The sequence below is a fragment of the Equus caballus genome, chromosome X, assembly GCF_041296265.1.
Source record: "Equus caballus isolate H_3958 breed thoroughbred chromosome X, TB-T2T, whole genome shotgun sequence".
NCBI classification, from domain to species: Eukaryota; Metazoa; Chordata; class Mammalia; order Perissodactyla; family Equidae; genus Equus; species Equus caballus.
Genome location: NC_091715.1, coordinates 5,040,275 through 5,066,769, shown reverse-complemented (window position 1 = coordinate 5,066,769; position 26,495 = coordinate 5,040,275). Strand labels below are relative to the sequence as shown.

The 26,495-nt window shown below is 41.1% G+C and overlaps 1 protein-coding gene across 30 annotated transcripts in view; it reads left to right on the top strand.

Annotated features, from left to right (window-relative positions):
• The window catches only part of PNPLA4 (patatin like phospholipase domain containing 4), a 134,002-nt gene that overhangs the window by 7,467 nt on the left and 100,040 nt on the right, over nucleotides 1-26,495 (top strand). For 23 of the 30 annotated variants that reach the window (XR_011434989.1, XR_011434992.1, XR_011434991.1 and 20 more), the window contains exons 5-6: nucleotides 9,609-9,674; nucleotides 18,823-18,975. Coding sequence is in view for 13 of the 30 variants with exons in the window: in XM_070258128.1 (XP_070114229.1) it covers nucleotides 9,609-9,674; nucleotides 18,823-18,975 (219 nt within the window). In the remaining 17 variants the exon portion in view is untranslated. Of the gene's footprint in view, nucleotides 1-9,608; nucleotides 9,675-18,822; nucleotides 18,976-19,749; nucleotides 25,650-26,495 lie in introns of those variants that run through there. The other 7 variants (XM_070258129.1, XM_070258132.1, XM_070258133.1 and 4 more) reach the window with 1 other exon arrangement.

The window sequence follows — 26,495 nt, the reverse complement described above, 5'->3', positions numbered from 1 at the left end:
CAAATTGTCAATTCCCAATATAGATACATAAGGCTCGCGATGGGATGGAATACCCCTTCTGGTTTGTATGGGAACAAGACTACCTTTCATCGTGTCCTTAAACAAGAGGGGAATTCTCCCCACAGCAGTACCTTCTCATTGAGTCTGCCCTTAGCTACTCCATCTGCAGCGTTGGAGCCCCTGGTGTTTCCTCGCTCCCCTCCTGTTCAGCATACTCTGTATTTTACTGCTTTAATTTATTTAGTTTTTGTTGTCTGCTCTCCTTCACTAGAACGTAAGCACCAAGGGGGCAGAGATTACTCTGTTTTGTCCACTGCTTTAGTGCCAGCACCTGGCACAATGCCAACCCCATCAATATTCGTTCAATCAATGAATACAAAGAATAATTAAATGAAGTCAGGTGGCATCTATTAAAACAAAAGAACAAAGAATCTGGATCCCACACACTCGATAACCTGGACAAAATAATTTAGCTGGTTAGTGGCCCAGCTGGGACTACAGTCCGGGTCTCTAACATTATGCTTGATTACACCGCAGGCTGGATAACATTACCCTCCTCTCAGTTCCTTTTATGTGGAAATGTGGTCAGCTGAAAACGGCCCCCAAATTGTCCACACCCAAATCCCCAGCACCTATGGCTATGCTCCCTTACATGGTAAAAGGAATTTTAGAGATCAGATTTAGGTAAGGGTCTTGGAAAGATGATCCTGGATCATCTGAGTGGACCGACGCTAAGCATGGGAGTCCTTAAAAGTGAAGACCTTTCCCGGATTCCATGCACCGTTGCTGGTTCTGAGATGTAGAGCTCTCCTGTGAGGAGAGCATGGAGGCTTCTAGGAGCCAAGGACTGCTCCCCTCTGACAGCTAGCAAGGCAGAGGGCACACAGTCCTACAGCTGGATGGAACTGAATCCTGCCAATGTCTGAATGAGCAGGAAATGGATTCTCCTCCAGCACCTCCCAAAAGGAAGGCAGCCCTGCCAGCACCCCCGTTTGCCCTGGTGAGACCCGTGCCAGATGCTGACCTCTAGACCACATGGTCATCAATCTATGTTGTTTTAAGCCTCTAAGTTTGTGGTAATTTGTTGTAGCAGCAATAGCAAACTGTTGCAGTAGTAAACATGATTTTTTTCAATTTGCTTTGTTTTTGATAATAACTATTCAGAGATTGGTGTAATTACTTGAGCTCACTGAACAGAAGAGAAATAGTTGACACAAATGTGTAATACCTCGTAAGGAGAATAATTGCATCTTTCCTAGGTTATACAGAAAGCATTTTAAATGTTTAGTAGAATTCTCTAACCTTTTACAGAACGAAAAAAGGAAAGATAGATAGTTGGTTGATAGCAGATGGTGGCTGTTAAAATGTCTGAAATATCTGCCTGGAATACTCATGAAACATTTAGTTCAAAGGAGTAAAACTGGGTGAGAACTAGACCAGGGAAAAGGAAAAGGCGTGGAGGGAAAACGAAAGAAATCCCCCTTCTGGGTAGTGACGTTATCAAGCTTATGTGTTCTGATGAAAGAAGAGGCCAGTGGGAGAACGTTGTCTGGGGTGGTATCGTGTGCGGTGGTCGTTCTGACCATCTGGTCGGTGGGGAGGGAGAGAAGAAAGCTGCCTGCCCGTCCTTCCACTTCCCTCCGGTAGAGACGGGGGGTTCCCCAAGCCGAGTAGAAGTGGGCCTGCAATGTGGAACTCGAGTCTCTGGGAGCTTTACATACCTGGCTCTGATCACACAGCCCTGGGTTTACTTTCAACTATCTGGAAATTCTCTAGATGAGAGAAAGAGAAACCAGAGGTAGAGTATGCCAAATAGCAATTGGTAGCCAGTAAGGAATGTGGGAGAGGACTAAATATTGGTGATTTTTATCAACTCATTTATTCTTTTGCATAATAGTTAGATTTTTAAAAAATGCCAGGGTCTTCATTATCCGTTGGCTGACTGCTACCTTGTGTTACAGGTAGGGTGTCTAGGTGCCTGAAAATCCAGCTAGAAACCTGTAGCTTACGTGTGTGTGTGTACTTTAAGTCCTTTTGAAATGCTCTCTTGGATTATTACTTGTTTTGTGTACATCTCCCAGTGTTCATCTCTAGGTCAGTCATTTCCTGACAGTGTCCTCACGGACTACAGTCTTGTGTTGCTTAATGACAAGGATATGTTCTGAGAGCTGCATTGTTAGGAGATTTTGTCATTGTGTGAACATCATAGAGAGTACTTACACAAACCTAGATGGTATAGCCTACTACACACCTAGGCTGTATGGTACTAATGTTATGGGCCCACTGCCATTTATGTAGTCTATTGTTGACTGAATCGTTGTTATGCAGTACGTGGCTGTAATTATGTTTGAGCCCAGTTTTCTCAACCGTGAGCATGTAAAAGTGTGTTTTAAACAGTAAAGCCCTAAATGCATGTTGAATACAGCCAATATGTAATAAATAATGAATGATTAAGATAATAAGCCACACACATTGTTGGTCATCACCCCATTTGAGTCTGTCATGAAACTGTGTGTTCAATCACAACTTCCTTTTCTGCAGACTGAGTAGGATTCACCCTTTCCTACAAATTTTCTTCTTTAAATCCTTTTTCCCCATCTTTGTTCATGAACAATGTGCTAACCTACATCTATAACATCTCAGGAAATGGAATACTACCAAGTTTTGCCACCTGAAGTCATTGGTTTTACACCTCTTCACCACTGGCCTTCTTTTTTAAAAATTTGCATTAGTGTGATGATTCATACTTAAATTGTTTTTAGTGAATGAAAAAATTGTCCTTTCATTTGATAGGTACAATGATAGTTGATTATTTTCTGAGAACCTCTGTTGACCAATGGTGTGGTCCAAAGATTCATTTTATTTGGGATTAGATTTCCATAGTATTCTGAATCTTGTGTCCATGGTGATTTAACTCAGTGCTATGGGCTGAATATTTGTGTGCCCGCAAGATTCAAATGTTGAAATCCTAATCCCCGATGTGATGGTATTAGGAAGTAGAACCTTTAGAAGGTGATTAGGTCACGAGGGCAGAGCCCTCATGAATGAGATTAGTGTCCTTATACAAGAGACACCAGGGAGCTCCCTTACTCCTTCTTCCACGTGAAGACACAGTGAGAAGCGAGTTCTCACCGGGCACTGAATCTACCAGTGCCTTAATCTTGGAATTCTGAGCCTCCAGAACTGTGAGACGTAAATGTCTATTGTTTATAGGCCACCCAGTTTATAGTATTTTGTTATAACCCAAAGGAATAAGACAGGAAATTGGTACTGAGAAGTGGGGCTGCTTCTGTCACAAATACCCAGAAGAGTGGAAGAGGCTTTGGAACTGGGTAGTGGGCTGAGGCTGGAAGTTTTGAGATGCATACTAGAGAAAGCCTGCATTGCCGTGAACAGACCTTTAAAGATGATTCTGGTGAGTCCTCAGAAAGAAAAGAGGAGAGCTGGAGAAACAGCCTCCATCTTCCTGGAGATTGCTAAGTGGTTGTGAGCAGAATGTGGGTAGAAATATGGATGGTAAAGGCCATTCTGATAAGGTCTCAAACGAAAATGAGGAAATGTTATTGGACAACGGAGGAAAGGCCATCCTTGTTATAAAGTGGCAAAGAACTGGCTGAATTGTCTTCAAGCCCTAGTCTTCTGTGGAAGGTAGAACTTGTGAGCAATGAACCTGGATATTTGATGAGGCAATTTCTAAGCAAAGTGTTGAAGGAACGACCTGGTTTCTCTTGACTGCTTACAGTAAAATGCAAGAGGAGAGAAATGACTTCAACATGGGATTGTTCATCAAAAGTGAAGCAGAACTGAAGATGTGGAACATTCTCAGCCTATCCTTGTTGAAAAGAATGAGAGAGCTTCTTCAGAACAGAACAGAAAGGCCGGGTGGAGCGGGGGATGGGACATGGACACAAAACAACCATCTGATGAGGAGATTAATCAGTCTTCAGAACAGAAGCAGGACCATTGTCCAAGATAGTGGAAGAAAGACCTGTAGACACCCCCACTAGGGCAATGCTGGCAGAGCCACGGGGGCGAGGCTACCACTGAGACCCCAGATTGTAGAGCAATCGGCATGAGGTGGTACCAACTCTGGGAAGCTTCTGGCATGAGACCCAGTCACAGAGCTGTGCAGAGCTGGGGCCACTGTAGAGAACTGCCGTGGAGCGGGAACCAGCCACAGAGCTGCTGTAGGGGCAGGGCTGCCCTGCAAAGCTGCAGGGGCAGGACCCCTGCCCCAGGGGCCTGGAGGGCAAAGCCTCAAGCCTAGGAGGATTGTTCTCCAACCTTAGGGTCTGATGGAATTTGCCCCATTGGGTTGCAGAGGACCTGTTGCCCTTTTTTCTTTCCTATTTCTCTCTTTTGGAATGGGAATGTCCATCCTATGCCCGTCCCGCCGTTGTAGTGGGAAGCACATAACATGATTGATTTCACAGGTTCACACCTGGAGAGCACTTTATCTCAGGATGAATGGCACCTTGAGGCTCACCCCTATCTGACCGTGGTGATATTTACATGAGACTTTGGACTTTAAATTTTTGAGTTGATGCTGGAACAAGTTAAGACTTTTTTGGCTATTGGGATGGAATGAATGTATTTTGCATGCAACAAGGACATGGATCTTGGGGAGCAGAGGTTGAATGCTATGGTCTGAATGTTTGTGTCACCCCAAAATTCATGTTAAAATCCTAACCCCCATTGCGGTGGTATTAGGAGGTGTGGCCTTTGGGAGGTGCTTGGGTCATGAGGGTGCAGCCTTCAGGAATGAGATCAGTGCCCTTATAGGAGACCGCGGGGAGCTCCCTGGCCCTTCCGCCATGTGAGGACACAGTGAGAAGACCACTGTCTATGAACCAGGAATCAGACTATTACCAGACACCAAATATGCAGGCACCTTGATCTTCAACTTCCCAGTCTCCAGAACTGTGAGAAATAAATGACTATTGTTTTTTAAGTCACCCAGTTTATGGTATTTTGTTATAGCAGCCTGAGTGGACTAAGAACCTCAGTTTTTTCCATTCTTTATATACCATTATAAGACAGACGTGATCTTCAGGTATTTGTCCAGAATTTATCTGTGCCAACCACTCCCCTCCTCCCCAATAGTGACTGTGCCGAGATAGGGAAACATATGTGATGTCGGCTGCCACCAGCTATGAGATGACCTACAGAGGGGAGAGCCCTTTATATAGTTAAACCAGAGCCCCAGGAGACTCCCTCCTCCAAACAGCTCACCTTTATTTCCCATCAACAGAGATTCATTTTGGATGCCACACCCTTTTTGGGGGTAAGGGGGCACACGTAAAAATGTCCCCACGGAGGATCAAATCCACTGATCATTTATGCCTGCAGGCCAGTTGCTTTGAACAGATCAATGCCAACGTGAGATAGTTTCTGCGAAGGCAGATGGTACTTTGGGGATGGAAAAGCCCAGGCCTTGTGCTGACGAACTGTGGGATCCTTGGCAAGTCTCAACTTGTCAGTACCTTAGTTTCTTCATCCGTAAGATAGAATCCACACTGTCCCAACTACCCCACAAACTGCTACGAAGATCAAGTGAAATAATATGTGCAAAAGGGCTTCGTCAACTCTTGGGTACTTACCAAGGACACCTGCTAACCTTCAGGGGTCCTTGCTCTCCTGAGTCTCATCGCTGCCAACTCTTCATGTTTATCATGGGTGCTTCACGATTCGTTTACTTCTGGGCCTCTCTACACATTATCCCCTGAATGTCCAAATGTATACATTTTGCAAATCAACTCATTCATTTCAAGTGCCAGATTTTATTCTGGGCTATGTTTCTTCAGAACGAAACATGCAATCAGGAAATCCAAGCACATTTTAATAGTAGCCTTCAGGAAAGCATAATTAGGGAGGTAAATCCTTTGTTTAAAAGAAAGTCATGTCACCTCCACAGCTGACCAGAACTGATTTTGAAATTAACTATGCTGCAGAGTGGTGGTGTTCCACCACTTGTCTGAATTAGTACAAATCATTGAATTCTTTGTGTTTAAGACTGATGCACATATATGATCTGAAATGGTCTTTTGTCATACATGAATGCTCTTTGATATGTGTACCAAGGAAAGCTTTCCTGCAGAACCTTGTCCCTCTTGGGAAGAGCCACCCTGTCTCCATTGCTATGATGTCCTAAATTTCCTTGCACTTAGCGAGAATACTCTTACAGCAAGATCTCACATTTAGCCATGGGAAGGTGAAATAAGGACTGAATTTAAGATTGGTCATTATCTTGGGAAGACTTGGGAAGATAAATTTGAATCTGTCTTTGAATTTCAACTACACCAGCAGGTTCTGAATAAACAGCCAGATTCTCATTAAACTCCACAGTAAACTCTAGGCATAAATGAAACTTGTTGAGAATTTATTCTCTAAGGAAGCCCGGCCACATAATTTTGTAAACACCCCTTTTCTATAAAATGTAAAATGCAAAGAGCAGTCAGAACGTGTATTGAATATGCACTTGGCAATGTTTTATACGGTTGCTGCAGGAAGTCACTGACTTTTCTTTTGATCATTGTATATTTAGTAAGAATGAAACAAAAACCAAATCAATGGTTTAAGCTACATGTAAGGCTTAAGGTGCTGGGCCCAGTGATGGAGTCTGAATGGGAGGTCCCTGATTTCTGTCTCAGTGCTCCAAACCATGGTGCTCGTGACACTTGGGATCCGATACTTCTTTGTGGTGGTGGCTGTCCTGCACATTGTGGGATGTTTAGAAGCACCCCTGGCCTCTACTCAATAGATGCCAGTAGGACCACCCCCACACAGAGTGTGAAACAAAACTGTCTCCAGATATTGCTAAATGTCCCCAGGGGGCTAAGACCCCCTGGTTGAGAACCACTGCTCTAGATGTATTGAGATTTATTGGTGAGAGAAGTTTTACTGGGAAAACAATGAGGTCAGACACAGTAAAAGCACATGGTTAGGCATAATATTTTATTAAGTGGCCTTAGAATGTCAGCCTTTGTCTCCTTCCTTAGAAGATCCTATTTGCTTGTAATAAAATGGCAATACGCTGAGTCCAAGTAAGAAAAGCCGCTTAGTTCTTAACTATCAAAAGCAAATTTTCCCACTAAATGTAGTTTGATATACAGATCACCAGCCCATATAAAGGGAGAGAGGCTATGACAGAACAAATACATTGATTTGGAGGAGTGACAGGTATTTTCCAGTTCATTGCACTCTTCATATCATTTAGGAGGATTCTTACTGTTATTATCTGTAGCAAAGTAATTGGATAGCATTTTTCATCCAAACACCTCAAAAGAGTTCTAAACATTAACTTGTGAACTTCACATTATACTTTGACACAGGGGGAAAAAAAGCCACATAATTCTGCTGTAAGGGTAGTGATTTTTTCCCCCCCGCAGGGCACATATGTCTGTGCAGCATAGTGAAATAAATCGTTGTATTTATAGAGCCTCTTTGGTTCTTTAAAGACCTCTAAGTACTGTAATTTCCTGATATGTGCACTATCCACAAATTGTTCCAGTTATTGCTACGGTGCAATGTCGCAGTTTGCCGAATAACTTCATTAAATAGCTGCATTGTGCTTGCAAAACATACCTAGAGTCTGTAATTGTGTTTTTTAAAGGAGTAGCCAATTGATGATAGGGCCAAATTTAGTTCCAGTGCACTCAGACACCATAACTGTAAACAGCCTTTGTCTGAAAAAAACCCAACTGCTGACGTCACCGCTCCCCGAGGGCTGGGAAGGTTGGGCCTGAATGTGCTTGGTTCCCCCCTGTCTGCCCACCGATTTAAGTGATCTTCCACGGATCACCCGAGATCAGGTGATGCTCACTCCTGCTTTGCCTGTTGTGGAACGGGCATGGTTAACGTAACGGCATACTCTTCTGTCATGCTGCGCATTGACCTCTGAGATTTTGAGATGAATGCCTTGCTAGTGGCATGTCTGTTTGACTTTTCTTCTGAAGACTCTTGTGCAAGGGTGTCATTGTGCCTTGGTTTAATGCCGCACTGTCGACATCTTGCAATTCTTAATACCTGTGTTTTCATTTCATTCTGGGCCCACAAATTATGTACCTGGTTCTGGTACTTAGCACCAGCCTGGCACAACAGGCACATGTAACACCTGTCACTTCCTTGCTTCTTTCCTGCTGGAGTCCCCCTGTTGTGCCCTTACACCAATGAATTTGCCACTACCCAAATCTGACGCCCCAGATGCTTCTGGGCCACCCGTCAGGAGCCCGTTACTGTGGGAGCTGTTACAGTCAGGACCTCTCCCATGCACCCAACATGCCACCCACAACATGGAGGAGTCCTTGTTTCTCCCACTGTTGAGAGTGGGGGGAAGCACAGGAGGTCCTCACTCCTACCTCGGGGAAGGGAGAGCCGCCAGCAGGGATGTGTTGGGTATCAGCTCCGTGAAGGAGATGCAGACCCCTCCCTGCAGCGGGCTTTTTGGCCGTGAGGAGCCAGGAGACGTGGTAGAGGAGGAAGCACCGCGTGAGAAAGCTGTGCCAAGTCCCAGGGACATGGCGCAGAAATAAATGGGTTCCAGCTGTGTCCAGTGGCAACCTGAGAGGATTTTTCCTGTAGAAATCATGTTATGCTGGTGACTGGCTCTATCATTTAGTCACAATTCATAACAAATTGGCCTTTGAGAGCTGACCTCAGAAATCATATCTATGAAATAGCTTCTTTGGGGAAGATGCCCTCTTAGTTTTAAATAATTCTAAATGGATGATTTACAAATCAGTTTTTGGGCCACAGTCCATTTCTGAATAATATATGCCAAAAAAAGGAAATCTCATGCAATCTTTGACAACAACCAACCATGGAGTCTTTGCTTCTCGGTTGAAAGAGTATAGCTTAAACATTCAGTATCTAATGCTGTCTCTTTCCAAATAAAGACTAGGGATTTGGAAACTCCACTGCAGAACAAAACATGGGCATGTCAGAAAAGCTCCCGGACCCCGACTTCTTCTGTTGGAAGAAATGGTCATATTTTAAACAGCAATCTTTTTTGACTTTTTAAATGGAAGATGAAGTATAATTGGTGTCTCTCCCTGCCACTGTCTCGTTGTATATCCAGACCATGTCGCTAGCACATAAAATGTGTTGCTCCCTTGGTGACATCCTGGTGACATAAATTCGAACATCCCTGAGCTGCAGGCTAATCTCCTCTGTAATAACCAGAGGAGTTTGTTCCTCGGGAAAATACGAGCACAACTTTAAAACCATTTTTGCAGTGTATGATAGAACATTGTAAATAATTTATTTGCACCCTGTACATACTCCAGAATGTAGACTTACCTGGGCTTTAATTTCATAACACCTTGGTTGTCTATGATTGAAATGCCGATTTCACTCAGGTGAAGTCCACTGAGTCAGAGAACATTGCGTTGTACACATCTCTCTAGGGTCTTTTCAGATATTGAAATGTTATCTTCTGTTTAAGTGTGTCCCATAGTGCACTTGAAATATATGGAACTTACTTAATTTTTCAGAGTAGATTTTTTAATTTTTTTAAAAAATTTAAAATTTTACAGTAAATACTGTATCAAATCTGTCGTGCGAGCGTTAATGCCCATGCTCCTGACTGTGTCTTTCTCTTATCTGTCTAGGTTCTCTTAGCCAGCAGCTTCGTGCCTATTTACGCGGGACTGAATCCAGTGGAATACAGAGGGCAGGTAATGTGGCTCTCACTGAAGAATTACCAGGAGTTCCCGGTTCAATATGTTTCCTTTGAAAGAGCCGATTTTATAATTATTCTGGTGGCTCCTAATCAGTTTATGTAATTTTCTTTTCATATGTAGTTTTGTTTCTGCTCAACAGAAAAAAAATCAAGTATGGGGCCGTGGTACCTTATTGGCAAGGTCTTGCAGTTGACAATGATTGACTGGGAGGCTCCTTTTTTCATCCCGTCTAAACCCTTTACTTTTTTAAAAAAAAGAGTAAAAGACTTTTTTTTTCCTGATAAAGTCCTATTCACAGCCCCTCCATAAACAGCTAGAAACGGAACCGCACTGTCAGAGTGGGAGAAGGAAAGGATCAGGGTGCCTCACACCTACCCTCCCAAACAGAGCCCGAGACTTCATCCCATCCTATGTCAGACACCCTGCTGCGCCACAAGCCCCCTCCCAGGTCCTCCTCTCACCAGGATGTTTGTCAAGGAGGAGGGGAAACAGCCTTCATTCCAGGAGAGCTTCCCTCACTTGGGGCTGGCCCTCCAGGCCGGAAGCCAGCTTTTTCCCCCCCGAGACGTTTAGAGGCGAGCGTCCACCTGCAGTCTGCTCTCAGTGCTGCCCAAGGACATTTCAGCCAGCTCCCGTCTGCCTTCTCACCATGTTTGTACGAAATGTTCACCACCTACTCTAGCCACTCCCCCACACCTGCACGCACTTTAATACATACCAGAGATGTGCATTTTATAATCAGATACAGTATCTAACACATGCCTGCTTTCTATGATCAAATACAATCTCTATTTAACACATACCAGAGATGTGCATTTTATAATCAAATATACTATCTAACACATGCCCGAGATATGCTTTGTATGATCAAATACAATCTCTATTTAATACATATCAGAGATGTGCATGTTATAATCAAATACAGTCTCTGTTTAGCACATACCCAAGATCAGACACATATTCATGGATGAATAAATGCCATTTGTTGTTTATATATATAATATGTATTTATTCATAAATGAGTACATGAGAAGGGTTTCATATCTGTCATTCATGCATTCATTCACTTTGAGGGTCCAGCACTGTGCCTGTGCTCAAAGACTCGATGGTCTCACAAGCAAGGAATTGGTTTTTGCATCCCTCACCTAATATGATGGGGGACCTGTCTGGGTTCTGATCTTGTCAGTCCTTGCGATTTTCTTTCTTTGAGCTTTCCTGGTCTTTCCAGTCTTCTGTGTTTCCCGTGTGATTCTGGGCCCAAACTGGTCTGCCCCAGGATGATGTCTAAAAGGACAGTTGAGGAGGGTGAGGTAAAGAGAGGGTAAGCAACTGGCGCGGCCGTGTAGACGACGGAGATGGAAAGTCTGCGAGTGACTGTTATGTCCAGTCTGAACTCTGTCTGTTAGCCATATGTATACAATATATTGTTCACAGTGATGTGCTCACGTACAGTAGGCTAAAACCCTCTTTGTGACCAGATAGAAAGAAAATATACATTGGTTTTTTTTTAAGAGCAACATAAAATAATTTAAACATCAGCCCCTGGAAAGCAGGGTTTTTTCTTATTTTTGATACTGTCTCTCAGAGCTAACAGATCTTTAGTTCCCAAGGATCATGATCTATGTTGTCATTTAAAAATTTATTTGAGAGGCATTGCATTTTACATAATTATTGTAAAGTAAGTAGCATTTTCCCTCTTACTGTATGAGTGAAAGTCAACATTTATTTTTACACATTAATTTTGAATAAAGATACCATCAAATCAACCTTATGTTATGAACTTTAATTTTATAATGATCTGAAATGTAGTGATTTTACTTCAAATTATTGCTTTATAATATACCATAATGACAGAAATGGCTAAATGGTAAAAAAAAAAGCTAATTTCATGAGATTATATGTTATCGTGAAAAGGGAGTTCAGAAGTCGAGTTGTCAGAATTGCTGATGTAATCCATAATTAAGAGGTAGTGACCGAGAAGGTGGAATGTAGGTGGAATCTGAAGTGATAGTAAGAGGTGGGATGTGGGGAAAGGGAGGCTGGAGTCAAGATTAGAACAGAGCTGAGTCCCAGGAGCCCCGTATGCTCTAAGACTATGCCAAACATTTCCCTTGTTTAAATACTAATAACTATATTATGAAAGAGGTGCAGGTGGTCGAAGCTCCTAGTTTTCTTCCAACATATACTTTCCTTTCCTTCCTTAGTAACAGAACCCCAATTTTTAGCTGGATCTAGTGCTGTATAGTTAAAAGGCCACATTTCCCTGCTTCCCTTGTAGCTAGGTGTGGCCAGCCATTTAAGTGCTGGCCAATGAAATATACACCGAATTACTGTGGGATTTACAGGAAGGGAGGTTATATGCCTTTCTTTCCTTCTTGCTGCCCAGAACTTAGAGGTGATGACTTGAGCCCCAGCAGCCATTGTGGCTCATGAGATCACAAATCACACCCTGATGATGGCCAAATTATGAGCTAGAAAGATGTGGGCCCTGAATGATTTGGTGGGGGCTTGGGGGGGGGTGGCTTACCAATCCACTGTCCATATTCCTTTTTGCAGAAAAAGAAGTAAAACTTCTGTTGTTATTGTTTTCTATCAGAATCCTCTCCTATCTGTTGTAGGGATTGTTACCTGTATTTTGCAGATGAGGAAATTGAGATGCGGAGATGTTCATCTATTTCACTGAGGTCACCTAGCTAGTAAGGGGGCGACTTTCCCAGGATGCTCTCTAATGTTTGTATCTCTGCTGTACCTCTTGCCCTGCCTTGCCTTGTTCATTCCTTTCAAAAGTATCTCCCTCATTTTATTTCCATCTGTCCCCACCCCTACTTCTTGGGTGTGTGGCCTGCAAACTAGGAATGGTTAATGGGTCAGATGTCCTCAGTTGAATTTCCCATTATATGATTGAATACTTGGACATGAGCATAGAAGGACAGCCACAATCAACAGCAGGGAATACAGTGCCCAGAGCTGTGAGAAAGATGGAGGCCATCACCCTGAGTCCCTTGACCTTGGGCAGGTTGACAAGGTCTTGCTGATTACTCGTATCTGTGCATAGTAGACGCATCAGACTTAGTTGTTGGATGGAACCTAATGTCTCCTGAAAGCAGTCGATTTTCCTGGTTGTTGAAGGAAGGCGAAGAAGGGCAGCCCCATGCACACAGTGATTGACAGGGCGCTCCGAGACCTAGCTTCAGTTATGCAGCCACAAAACCACCATTTGCCTGTGTCGTTCTCTGCTTATTACTGACTCTCTATCAGCCTGATCCCCTCCCACACTTTAATAGGCTTTCTAGGCCAAGTTATTTTCTAGACTCTTTCCGTTTTCAGGGAAATGTGAACTTTGTTTTAAATGCACTGCTTACTGTGGGTGTGAGCTTTTCATACAATTTAAATTACACAAACTTGCCGTCATGCTGAAAACACCTCTCCTAGGTTTTAGTGTTTTCGCGGAGCTCCGGTTTTGTTTTGTTCGTTGGCTTTGGGTGTTTTTCTGCAGCGCTGGAGGTCACGCGGCAGGAGGTACAGAGGGAGCTGGCATTCCTTGCATGTGCCCTGGGGTGCCGTGGGAGGCTGAGGAGTGCCTGGTGGCCGTGTGGCCCGGCTGAGACAGGGTGAGTCCAGCTCCACCCTGCCACCCTTACTCAGTACACAGATCTCCTTGTGTCCGCCTAGGTATCGAACAGCCTGGATCGTACTCACATTTATTTGTGAACCTAATATTTTTATTTTTAAAATATCTTTTATTATTAATCACTTAAATGTTTCATACTTTCATAAGGCTTAAGGTTAACTTAAACCACAGCAAATAACAGTATGATTCCTTCCTAAACTGTCTCCCAGTTATTTAAAGTGTTGTGACATCTTTGAAAACTGCTTCATTTTCCTAAAATTTTTTAAAAGTTTTTGTAGCTTTCCTGGCTTCATCTTATAAGGCCATGTTTAGCACCCTGCTAATATTAAATCTTCATTAACAGTTGAATAAATGAACAGAAATAAATGGAAGTTCAGTCTTATATTTTTGTCTAATGAATTTTCTTTCAGTGCATATGGCCTCCTTCCAGTGATCAAATAAGCTAAGCATACTGTCAGGCCACATTTTCACAGGTGCTTGTCATCAGTTTGGAACAAGAATGAGGAATTTTAAGAGGAATTCCTAACTAATAAGTTGTTGGGGGTTTTTTTGTTTTTTTTTTTAAGATTTTATTTTTTCCTTTTTCTCCCCAAAGCCCCCCAGTACATAGTTGTATATTCTTCGTTGTGAGTCCTTCTAGTTGTGGCATGTGGGACGCTGCCTCAGCGTGGTTTGATGAGCAGTGCCATGTCCGCGCCCAGGATTCGAACCAACGAAACACTGGGCCGCCTGCAGCGGAGCGCGCGAACTTAACCACTCGGCCACGGGGCCAGCCCCTGTTGGGGTTTTTTTTAACTGATAGAAGCAGTATTGACTACAATATCAGAATAACAGAATGAGATAATCTCTAGAACTGATATATGAAGATCACAAGAAAAGCTGTAGGTTTTTTTTTTTTTTGGTCTGAGTTAGAATTCAAGTAATATTTTGACTCTGTATTATATAGAGAAAGTTTATCATTATATTACTCTAGTCCATCGAGCCTTTTGCGTGGGTGATGGATTATTAATCCTGTCATTATTGACTTATCTGTGTGAAACAAAATTGTGGAATACTCTTCATTACCATGTATTTATATAAAATTATTTCTGTGGTCCTTAGGCTTCTGTTTCTTCATGAATTAGACATTTCACATGGATGTGTAGCCCAGTCTCCATCATAGCAAACAGTGACAGCTGGCCTGGCTGCCAGCTGGATTGAACTTGATGGAAATCTGGTTATCAATTTACAGTTACTCTGAAATAGAAAATCATTATTTTTCAGCAGCTTTTTAAACTTTTTTTTGCCTTGTCTTTTTCAGTTTTGAAAAAATAGGTTAGTCTTCCAGGTAATATTTACTACATAGCGTTTATAGAATGTCATCTCTAAATATTTCTTTAGAGGTTTCTCAAAATTGGATACCTAGAGTCACTGTTTTTGAGTAATCTTCAGAAATCCAAAAATTAAGAAAGACAGCAATGTACCAAGAATCATTAGTGGAAGTCAGTATGGCAGGGTTTCTCAACTTCTTTTTCAAAATTTTATTTTAACCTGTCTCCCTTTGATGAAAAAATCTCATATGTCTCTCCTCCCCTCCTGTGTTTCCTCACCCCAAATGGGAGATTCTGACCTATGTCCTGGGGCTAGGTATCTCCTTTTCTCTCTTTCTCTCTCCTCTATTTTGAGAATCACTAACAAAGAACGTTCTGTTGGACATGACTATTTGTTCTCTATAGCATGAAAGCAAAGAAGATATCTTTGCAACTACAAAATTATTTTTCAAAGCACATTTACTTCCCCTGGCCCACTTGTCCCTGACCCTGAAGAAAACAATTCTGATTTGCCCTACCTCCATCACGCATTGCAGTATTTTACAGTGTATGAGAAACAACACTGAACTGAAGTAAATAGACCAGCTCCACTCCTCTTGCCTGCATACTCCACAGCAGGGGTTGGCAAATATTTTCTGTAAAGTATCAGATAGTAAATACTTTTAGCATTGTGGGAAATACAGTCTCTGTCAACAGACACACTACTCAACTGTGCTGTTGCGGTGGGAAAGCAGCCACAGGCAATAAATACGTAAATGAAAGGGTATGGCTGTGTGCCAATAGAACTTTATTCATAGAAGCAGATGGTGAGCCATAGTTTGGCAACCCCTGACCTAGAGCAAGTAAGCCTGCAAGCCTCAATGGCCTTTTCTGTAAAATGAGGAAACAATATACTAGCAATATTCCTATAAAGGTCAATTAAATGACACATAAGAAGTTGTTTTATAAACCATTACGCCCTGTGCCATGGTATTTATAATAATTGTAGATATCAACATCTCATTCATTCTCCCAACAAAGCATTTTTTATTCACTTGTTTTTTGAGCACAGTACACCTGAAGGAAATTTAGCCCTATATTGGGGTTCTGTCACAAACATGCCAGTGTCTGACACATATCCAGGCACACACTGGATGCTGTGGAAGTTCTTGCCTAATGAATAACTAGGCTCTTTCAGTAGAGAATACCTCATCAGGTTGTTTTTCAAGTTTCCCCTTAAATTATATGACAGGAGTTGTTTGAATTTATAAACCTCAGTGGATGTTCTTCACATGTCCCATAACACGTCAGCTTGTAGGGCAAAATTTGACCAGTACGGACAGATGAATAGCCTGGCCTGTTTGGGAGTAAAGGTGCCGCTGTCCCGTTAGAAGTGATTCCATTACTTCTGGCTTTCAGCGCTGTAACCCTTAGAGAAGAGTCCCAGTAGGCCCCCACCCCACCATGGGGCATGCGATTTGATTTTCTGTTGAACACTTGTTTATTCATAGCTCTTTGGCCGCAGGCAGTTGACTTTAATGTGGAGCATGCTTGGAATATGGTCAGAGGTTGGAAGAAAGGGTATTAGGACAAGTGACAGTACTGTAGGGCCAGCAGCAAGTTTGTTTTTGCAACACATACTGCTCAGGAATTTGTTCTGTGTTTGGCCTTCCCATTCCTTTGAGGATTATGGTGCCATGTGCAGAAAACTAACAAACTCCAGGCAGAACCGTCCTGGGAAGAACCAGCAGAGTTGTTTCTCTTGAGGAAGATTTTGGAATCATAGAAGCTCATGGCAGTAGCTGCCAGCTTAGGGAATGTTACCCACGAGGTCGAATGTGGGCAGGACTTGCAGGAACATGTGGCAAACAGCCAGAGAATTCATGGACAGTCTTTAAGATACAGAATTTTACACTTTCAGTAGCACACAAGATGTAAAATGTTTTCATTTTAATTTGGAGGTTGAAGAATGTTTGCTGCTGCTGTTGTTTCCAGAAATTTTGCTAGAATCAGCATCCCTGAATGCATGTGTGGTTGTTTGGGAGCGATGCAGCTCATGAGAGCATAAATCAGGAATAAGATGCACTCACTGCGTTTAGAATATCTGAGCAGGTGGGGTTATGGTTACAGAGGTGCTAGTAACATTGCAAATTTAATCAACTCATTTGATAAGCTGTATGTTTTCCGTAGTCATTTATCCAATCAGAATAAACTAACAAGAGCGAACAAAATTTGGAAAAAGGATTTTCAATTCTCTGAAACAGCAGTCATTAACCCCATGGTAAATGAGAACACTTTGCAATTTAATGAGCCAGATTGCCCTTCTTTTCCTTAAGTTGAATAAGTCAGATGGGCTCTTACTTAAAGTTATATGACACATGGTACATATTCTTAGTTTCCCTTGATGAAACCTAAATGAATTTTTACGTCATTGGTGAGATAGTCTGTTGAGAATATGAAAGATAATTTCGGAAGGTGTCTTTTCTTCTCTAGATATTAACCGGTTACAGAAATTGTTATCCATACCCAAAGCAATTGGAAAAAAAAGCCCTGGGACGATAAGGCACAGAACCAGGTATTTTAGGGCCTTCTTACTGCAAACCTCCCCTTTTAAACTGTGTTTATATAGCCATATATAAGCATATATACTCATATACATATACACAAACACATGACTATGTATGTGTCCATATAGTACACATAATATGATTATATAATAATGTGTGTTTGTTCTTTCAAAAATAATGACAATATGCAAATTATCCAGCTTGGTTCTATTTTAATCCAATCTAGTTATGTTTTCTCCTCCACCAAAATGTAATTCCCTCAAAAGAAATTTTCACTTTTTATTTATTTACTTTTGTTCCCTTTGAGGGAGTTGGTGTCTGGCCAAGGGTATTGTAAACAATGTTGTCTGATCCTTTGGTCACCAGCTTTAGAAATAAAAACAAGTAAGAGAGATTAAAAAAAAAAAGACCCCTTAGAAAAAAATGAATGAATTGTCTTAACTAAGTTAAGGACATTTTATCCTAACCCGTTTCTCCCTCCTCACTCCACTTTTGTGCTCCACAGCTCAGTTTTGTTTTTTCTACATTACATTTTAAACAAATGTTCAGGTGAAACTCAGTGTACAGACTTCTCCACTAAAGATTCCTGTCTGTGGGGTGCTCAGCCATTGCCAGACTTTTTCTCTTTTGTCTATGCTTATCAACTGAAGGATATTTCCAATGACAGATACATCATGTGTGTTTGTTTATTGTTAGAGCTCATTATGTTAATATGTCAGTTCAAGGAGGGATTGAGACTCTTTTGCCTTGAAATAGCATAAGGAATATTGTGTTTGTGCTTCTTCAGTCCTTCCTCAGCATACAGGTCAGCAGAAGCTTCTAGAAGCTTCTCCAATCTGCTCTCTCCATCCCTCTCCTTTGGGCATGGATCTCAGGAGCCACTTTGGAAATAGAAAGATTTCTGGTTGGTCAATTTATTTTTAAGTTTGCTGCATAAAATGCCAATTTCTGGTTCTTATAACAAAAATGGAATGTCCTGTGGTGGTGGATGCTTTGTTCAGTGTCAACAGTAAACTTGGCTTTCCACTTTGATTAGATAACAAATCCCAACGTAATTACACATCTTTGTACAAGTGCACTGTCATCAGTAAAAATTTAGGTACATCTTATGTAAAATAATCTAGTTAAAGCTTTCATTATTTTATTTATTTATTTATTTTTTCCAAGGAAGCTTAGCTCTAAGCTAACATCTGCCAATCCTCCTCTTTTTGCTGAGGAAGCCTGGCCCTGAGCTAACATCTGTGCCCGTCTTCCTCTACTTTATATGTGGGACGCCTACCACAGCATGGCGTGCCAAGTGGTGCCATGTCCACATCCGGGATCTGAACCAGCGAACCCTGGGCCACCCAGAAGTGGAACATGCGCACTTAACTGCTGCGCCACCGGGCTGGCCCCAAGTTAAAGCTTTTAAACAATTGAAGAGTTTCTTGATTCTGTCAAGCTCTTATATGGGTACATGATATGTGTACAAAAATTGATTTGCTTCCAAAACAAATCCCCAATCAAATTAGTCCTCATAAATAGTAATTTAAGAGCATATCCAAGGCCTGGATTGTGTTAGAAGGAAAGAGTGCTGTTGAGAAATCCATGCTCATTCTCTTCACGTGGGAAGTATGTCGTTGACACGTGCTGACAAGGGGTGTTTCTTTCCACAGAAGTGGGTGGATGGAGGCCTCACCAATAGCCTTCCCATCCTGCCTGTAGGCCGGACAGTGACCATCTCACCCTTCAGTGGACGATTGGACATCTCCCCGCAGGACAAAGGGCAGCTGGATCTGTATGTTACTATCGCCAATCAGGATATAATGGTGAGTAATTACGTTCACTGATATTTGAAGTGTCTTAATCTTCTAAAATTTTCTACATGCTTCCAAAACTTTGGAAGCTCATCGATAATTTTATGTACAGGTTGAATCTTCTCAGTGTATGTGTTTTAGTACTTTACAACATATGTCATCATGCATATGGATCTGGGCACCTATAGACTGGGAGTGTGCAATCCTTCTACTATTGATTAACTGTCTATTTGTGAAATGTTTTCTGTTTCTTCATTTCTTTTTCAGGTTAATAAACTGGCAGGATTTCAGTACAATTTTAAATTAGATCATTTATTTGTTTAAAAAGATGGCAATAATTAAGTATGCAGAAATATTGGAGAAAACCTTAGGGACTCAACTGAATAATTTACGTAAAAATATTGGTTCCCTTAATCCAATCTAATAGTTCTCAACAGGAAATTATATTATATGCAGGAGACATTTAGCAATGTCTGGAGACATTTTCGGTTGTCACATCTAGAAGGTGCTACCAGCATCTAGTGGGTGGAGACCATGGATGCTGCTCAGCATCCTACAATGCATGAGACAGCCTCACCGCAAAGTACCTGGCCTAAAATGTTGAAAGTACCAAGGCTGATAAACCCTCATATAGTCTATGGGTGGGGTTAACTTTTTCAGTTTAATTTTTCCTTCTGATTTTTTTATAGCTAATTGTATCTGTGATAAGAAAACTTAGGTTACAGAAATAACATACATTACCTGTACTGTAATATCCTATAGCTTCATTTTGTCTTTCTATCCTAGTTGTCTGTGGCAAATTTGGTGAGGCTTAACCAAGCCCTTTTCCCACCAAGCAAGAGGAAAATGGAATCATTGTATCAACGTGGCTTTGATGATACCATTCAGTTTTTACTTAAAGAAAATTGGTTTGAATAGAATGCTTAAAAGTTTATAAGGCAAAACACATTTCAGACAGTTTTTGGTGGAAGTTTCTAATTAAATCCTTCTTTTAAAAAAAGTATCAGAACTCTGTCAATTTTATTTTTAGTTTTTAATATTTGTAATTGGTTTTAATACTTAGATTATTACTTGGTGCAAGGGAATAAGAGGCATTTTATTAGAATTTGGCAGCATCTTCAAGAAGGATACACTCAGGTGATGAGGAGTCCTTTTCAGAGAACGATCATGTCCTTTGAAAAGCCTGTTTAAACTTTAGCAGGGTAGGCTCTTTGGGTAAACCATAGAATGTTGAAAATGGAGGGCTGCCATGTGTGCATCCTCTCTACAGAGGGTGTGGCAGCACCCTTTTGCCATAAAGCATGGGTGTTTCAGGTGTCCCGTAGTTCTAGAATAGAAGGAACCATGTTCTCAGGCTGATCTGGGCTGAGCACCACTGTCCAGGGTGCTGATGAGAGAGGAAGGATCGGAGAAATAGTCAGCATCACTAAAGGCCTTTGAGAAGGGTGTAGGAACAGAGGTCTGCTTTGCACAGGCGCACACAGTTGCTCCTCGTAAGGAGGTAGAGGGTGGCCAGAAGAGGGTAGACCAGAAGCCCAGGAGATTTTGAAACTAGATATATTTTCCTCATTCTTCAGTAGAAGTTTACCCCTCCCCAGCTTCCTCCCTCCAAACCTCGACCCTCAACTGAAGTGATGATCAGGCTATTTTGATGCTTCCCTGTTCTAAAACCCAGCCTGTCATTCATATTCTCTCTCTCTACGTGTCAGTTTCTCTGTCTCTCTGTTCCTACAAGGCCATACTTCACCAGATGTTCAGCTGTTAGTCTATATACTGGATATATCTGCTCTAGGAACTTAAATAGATAAAATACTGCTAAACACAAAGAACCAAGTCAACCAAGTAGCCTGGTAAATAAGAATCGAATCCAGAATAATCATTCACTTATCATTTTTAAATCATGTTATACCGATCCCAGTTTTTAAGTAGTTGTTCTTTTGCTTTGAGGACTTGTATGTGGGTTTATACTAATTCACATACACTGTGTTAAATCTGTTTTTATGGGGCTTTGCCAAGCATGAACTCTTAATTACTAAGAAGCAGTTAGAAACAAACCAGTTTAATTGCATGTCTTTGTTATACATTTCTCTTTTTACCATTTGAAACCATTCTTTAAATCAATTTTGTGGTTCTTAAAAGCCCCAAGTACACAATTTTTAGCATATAAACACCAACTATTGCCTCGTTTCTTATGAGTTGTGCAGACTTATTGTAGTGATGCTCCTGGGGTATGTGTTTTTTCCTGCTCTAGTAAGCATGTAGTTAAATCTTAATATGTTGTTTTAATAAGTGATGTGAAGTGGATGAATTCTCAATTCATTCTTAGGTCTGTTTATTCACTAGATTTTTCTCCTTACTTTTTATCATTTCATGTGAATATTCTATTCATATGATAGTTCAATAAATTCTTTACTGATGCTTCTTCCAAGCAAAAACAAATCTTAATATATTAGACTTTATGAAAGTATTTTCTATCGACCACATATGTCTTTGACCATGTTGGTGGATGGCACTTTCCTTGTAAAACATTGTAAGGTCACTGACAGATGGGTCTGCAGTGCAGCATCTTTCTACCATGAGAAAATACTGCAATGTAATGAAGCCCATAATTTGAATGCATTTGGCATTTGTTCTCCAGGGGTGCTCTACTCAATTCTTATATGAGGCAAGTCAGAGAACATGCTCTGTGGTGGGTAAAGTGCATCCTCACACACCTAGACTAATGGAAGAGAGGCATGAACAATAGGCTCCGCCATATTGCTGGGATCAGCATTTCGAAGAACTGATATATGGAAAACCTGAAGAGACTTTCTGGCCCAAATACTGATACGTTTACAGGGTAATTACTGTGATTGGCGGCTTGATAAGTTCCCAGTTCCCTGTTGGGGCAATTTCCTGATCTCTTTGAATCTGTCATTTAAAATTTCATTAGTCTTTTTTTTCTTCTTTTCAGTAACGCTCTTTACTTTGTAACTATGGTGACCCACTGCTTCCGTTGACAATTAGAGAAAACAGATTTGGTTCTGAAGTTAAATAATGCTCAAAGGAGCAAGCAGTATATTAAAAAAAAATACCTCTGTTTCATTCTGGATTCACAATATCGGACGTATCGCGTGCGTACCAGAAGCTTGTAAGGAAACAGTCGTACGGCCCTGGGCGTTGAATATGATTTTAAGCAGACATAAGCACTTAAAATGGACAGATTTCAGGTATTCTGATTTTAATTTTTTCTGGTTTTTAAAGCAGATAGATATGATTACTTCTCTTTTTATATTTATAAATATTAGTCATGAAGGTTTTTGGATCCAGTCCGCTAGTTTTACAGTTGAGGAACCGATAATTAGGGAAGCTCAGGGTTTTGAGGTTTTTCTTGTCTAAGCAATGTCTACACTATAGCAAAATAAAATTGAAAGTTGAATTATATAACTTAAAACAGGAGGAAAAGCAATTATTGCAGATCAAGAAAAGTGGACAAATTTTTAAACAATAATACTAATAGTAGTTATTAGTATTACTATCTGCAGACTGACAATTTAGTTGGGCCGAATTCCCCACGTAATTGCTCAGCTCTGCACTTAATTTTGCCTCTGGTGCCACAACTCAAAGCTTCGCTTACTCAAGTTTAATACATATATTTATGTATTCTTCACATATGTCCCCTCAGGATAATTTTTCCTGTTCTTGACTGACTTAAAGAGGGACAAAAATATGGTTCAATTTTTTCCATGTTATAGAAAGCATTTCTAAATATGCAGTCCTGTACAACCCATAATAGCATGTCCAACTTAATCTTGAAATAAGGTGAAGTTACTTTGTTGAAAACATGAATACAGACACACATACTTAAACATACATATGTATGCATGTACACATATAGCTAGGTACAACAGGTCATGGCATGTACATTTTAGCTGTGCAGAGATGAAGCATTCACTTAATGCTCACTTTCATTGTGTTTACAAGTGTTCTTTAAACCATATAGATTCAAATTCACTTTTGTGGGCAGACCAAGTAAAGTGCAAATCGGTATGTATTACCAGCTTCTGGAAAACTGTACAGTTCCAGCCAGTCCAAGAGCATCAGCCCTCTCCTGGTGGGTTCAACAGCTTTGCCATGTGACCTTACAGCTATGGGCAAGCTCAAGGCCCTCCAGATGGGTCACTGGTTCATAGGCTATGATCTGTAGGCCAAGAAGCTTCATGGATTGAGAACTGTGCCCAATCCTGTGCTAGAAGGTTCAGGCCAAATGACATACTCTCCCTTATTTGGCCTTGAGAATGGATTTGAGCCATACAAAGATTCAATAGGACACACATGTAGGTTCCTGCCCTAGTGGAGCTCACCTGAGCAACTAAGCAAACCAAGATGTGGATAATTCAGGCCACACAAGAAGTGTGAAAGAGCCAGAAGGCCAGAGATGCAGGGGACTGCCTCTCCTTTAGTCACAAAGCAAGAAGAGACCATTGAGACGTACTGGTATCCATTGCTAGCCAAGCTCAGAGCTCCACCTTCACCCCCAAAGCCATCACTCACCTGGACCAGAGCGGCCCACAGGCTCACGATGATGCCTGTTCAAATCCAAAAGTTGCTTCGTGAAAGGACAAAATTTGCCAGAGGAGTGATCCATCACTGGACTTACTGACATCAGGGACACTTTGACATAGGGCACATTTCACAGCCCCCCCAAAACTTAGCTCCTGGCAAGGACATGGGACTGGGAAATGAAGCTGTACTGACCAGCCCGAAGCATAAATACCTGACAGTGATTTCACATTCAAGGGAGTTACCAGCATCAATTCCCCTGAAAGAGGGAAGGATCCTTTTCACTTTGCCACTTCACATTGCTCCTTCCACTGGCTGAACAGAATCCTGGTAGTGAATGATGTTATTGTCCATATCAAGGTATCTTAGTCTGTTCAGGCTGCTATCACAAAATACCATAGACTGGGTGGCTTATAAACTACAGAAATTTATTTCTCACAGTTCTGGATGCTGGCAAGTCCAAGATCAAGGTGCTTGCAGATTCAGAGTCTGCTGCGAACCAATTTCCTGGTTCATAGACATCTGCCTTTTCATTGTATACTCACATGGTGGGAGGGGTGAGGGAGCTCTCTGGGGTGACTTCTATAACACACTAATCACATTCGTGAGGGCTCCACCCTCATGGTCTAATCACCTCCCAAAGGCCCCACCTCCTGATACCATCATATTGGGTTAGAATTTCAACATATGAATTTGTGGGGGACACAAACATTCAGTCTGTAGCACAAAGGGAGATAGAGTTGCTGCTATAGAATGAAGGGAGGGAGGAATGGGCATGAAACATAAGTGATTCCCTTGGTTTCGCCTCTATCACTAGTGGACTAGTTAATGGAAAACTACCGTGACCTTATAATTCCCTTGGTTATCCCCTCTACTGCCATCACTAGTGGACTAGTTAGTGGAAGACTTCTTGACCTTATCTGGCAGGAGCAAGGGTACAGATCACTCAGGACTGAAGATGTGGGTTATTCCACTGGAGAATGGGCTCTGATCTCTTGAAGTGTGACTGAAAGCAAAGGGAGTGTGGAAGGGAGAATGAAGGAAGAAGGTCAGTATTAACTCAGGAGCAGTGAGAGCCACAGGCCGGGTATCCTGTCACCACAGGACAGGAGCAGTGCCCAGGGACGGCCAACCTGATGCCAACAGTGAAGACTTTGCACTGTTTTGAAATGCGGTCTTCAGCTGCTGCCAGCTGTGGGAGCCCACCACATATCCTGAGTGCGTTCTCTCTGTGGCTTGAAGACAGTCAGACCAGTGTCTGTTCCTTGCTACTGGAGGATCCCTCATTGATTTAGTTAAAATACGTAAATACCTGCCTGATACCTAGGGAAAAGTAGACAAGGCCTTACAAATTATTTTTCTATTTCTCATGTTTAAAAATCCTCATGAAAGAAAGCCCTATTGCGCATGTTTTAGAGTAACGCTCTCTTTCTTCCTAAAGCCTGAAAAGGTTGGTAAGCACAAAAGGGTTTCAATTAGGTTGTCAGTTACGGAGATGGAGATCCACCGTTTGTCTCCAAATGGGGAGCTTGGTGCTTCCCTGGAGAATCATCATTTCAGTATGGATTTTTTTTTTTTTTTGGTGAGGAAGATTGGCCCTGAGCTAACATCTGTGCCAATCTTCCTCTATTTTGTATGTGGGATGCCACCACAGCATGGCTTGATGAGTGGTGTGTAGGTCCACGCCCGGTATCCAGACCCACAAACCCTGGGCCACTGAAGTGGAGCACACGAACTCACTACACCACCGACCAGCCCCAAGTATGATATGTTTAACACTCCGAAACTGAAGGAAGGAGCTGAAGATCATATGAGTTGCTCTATTATCATTCCTCATATTTCATAATATTGTTGTCAGCTCAGTAGCTCACAAATCCTCTCTTAGCACACTGAGAACTAAATACATAAATGAATTTAAACTGGTTTCCTGGTTTTACAATCTGAAAAGTTTTCTCCTAACAAAGTTAGGTTATTTGGTTAGGTTATTTGATTATAACCAGCTATATATTGTGATGTTTGGTATGCCATTTTCTTCTGTGACTTCCAAATTTTCTTGACTGTGACCTACTTTATATGGTGACCCAATACATAAATGTATATATTTTACATATATATGAATAAAAAGAATTTTTCATAAAACAATACTCATGTGTAATGCTTTTGACATTTTCATTCCATTTTATTAACAAATATTGTAATGAAATATTTAAATGATTTCACAGCTGCTAATGAGTCATGATCTACAGTTTGAAAACACTGTTCAAACCAATTTTAGAACATTACAGGCACTGAACTTCTCAATCTGTATTTAAAATGCCTTTATCTTTTTTTAAAAAACAGCTTTCAAATATGGCTTTGTAGAATAATGAGTAGTGTATTTGAAATAATTTTCTTTTTATTTGTCCTGTCAGCGTAATTCTTAGGTATAGTTTATCTAATTTTATGGCTATAGAGTATCTCACAGAAATAATTTCGACCCCAAAACCCAATTGTTTTCTATTAATATAGTATTTTGCTACCTGCTGTAAGAGAGCTATAAATAAAAATTCCTTAGTTTATGTGCATTTTATCTATGTAAATACACTAAAATGATGATAGTAATTCCATATTAGAAATCATTAATCAATTAATTATATAAACCAGAACATATTTTTATTTTTCAGCTACATTATAGGTTTTCAAATAGCAAAGTGAATATAGCTTTAAATATGTAAATACATCATGTCTTATGTAGGCCATGGGCCCCTTTCAACAGATTATGTAATCACTTGGCTAGATTCTCTCTTGAGTAATTTAGTATTCTAGGCTAATTATATGAAAAAGTACAAGTGATTTCATTGTTATTTGTTATTATTTTATATACCAACAATGTACAATATATTTGTTTGTTGTGTTTTGCAATGCCTGCACTCTCCTTGTCAGTAAAATGTAATCAATTTACTATTAAAAATGAATGCATATAGAGTCAGAATCAACTCCATATGCAGTAC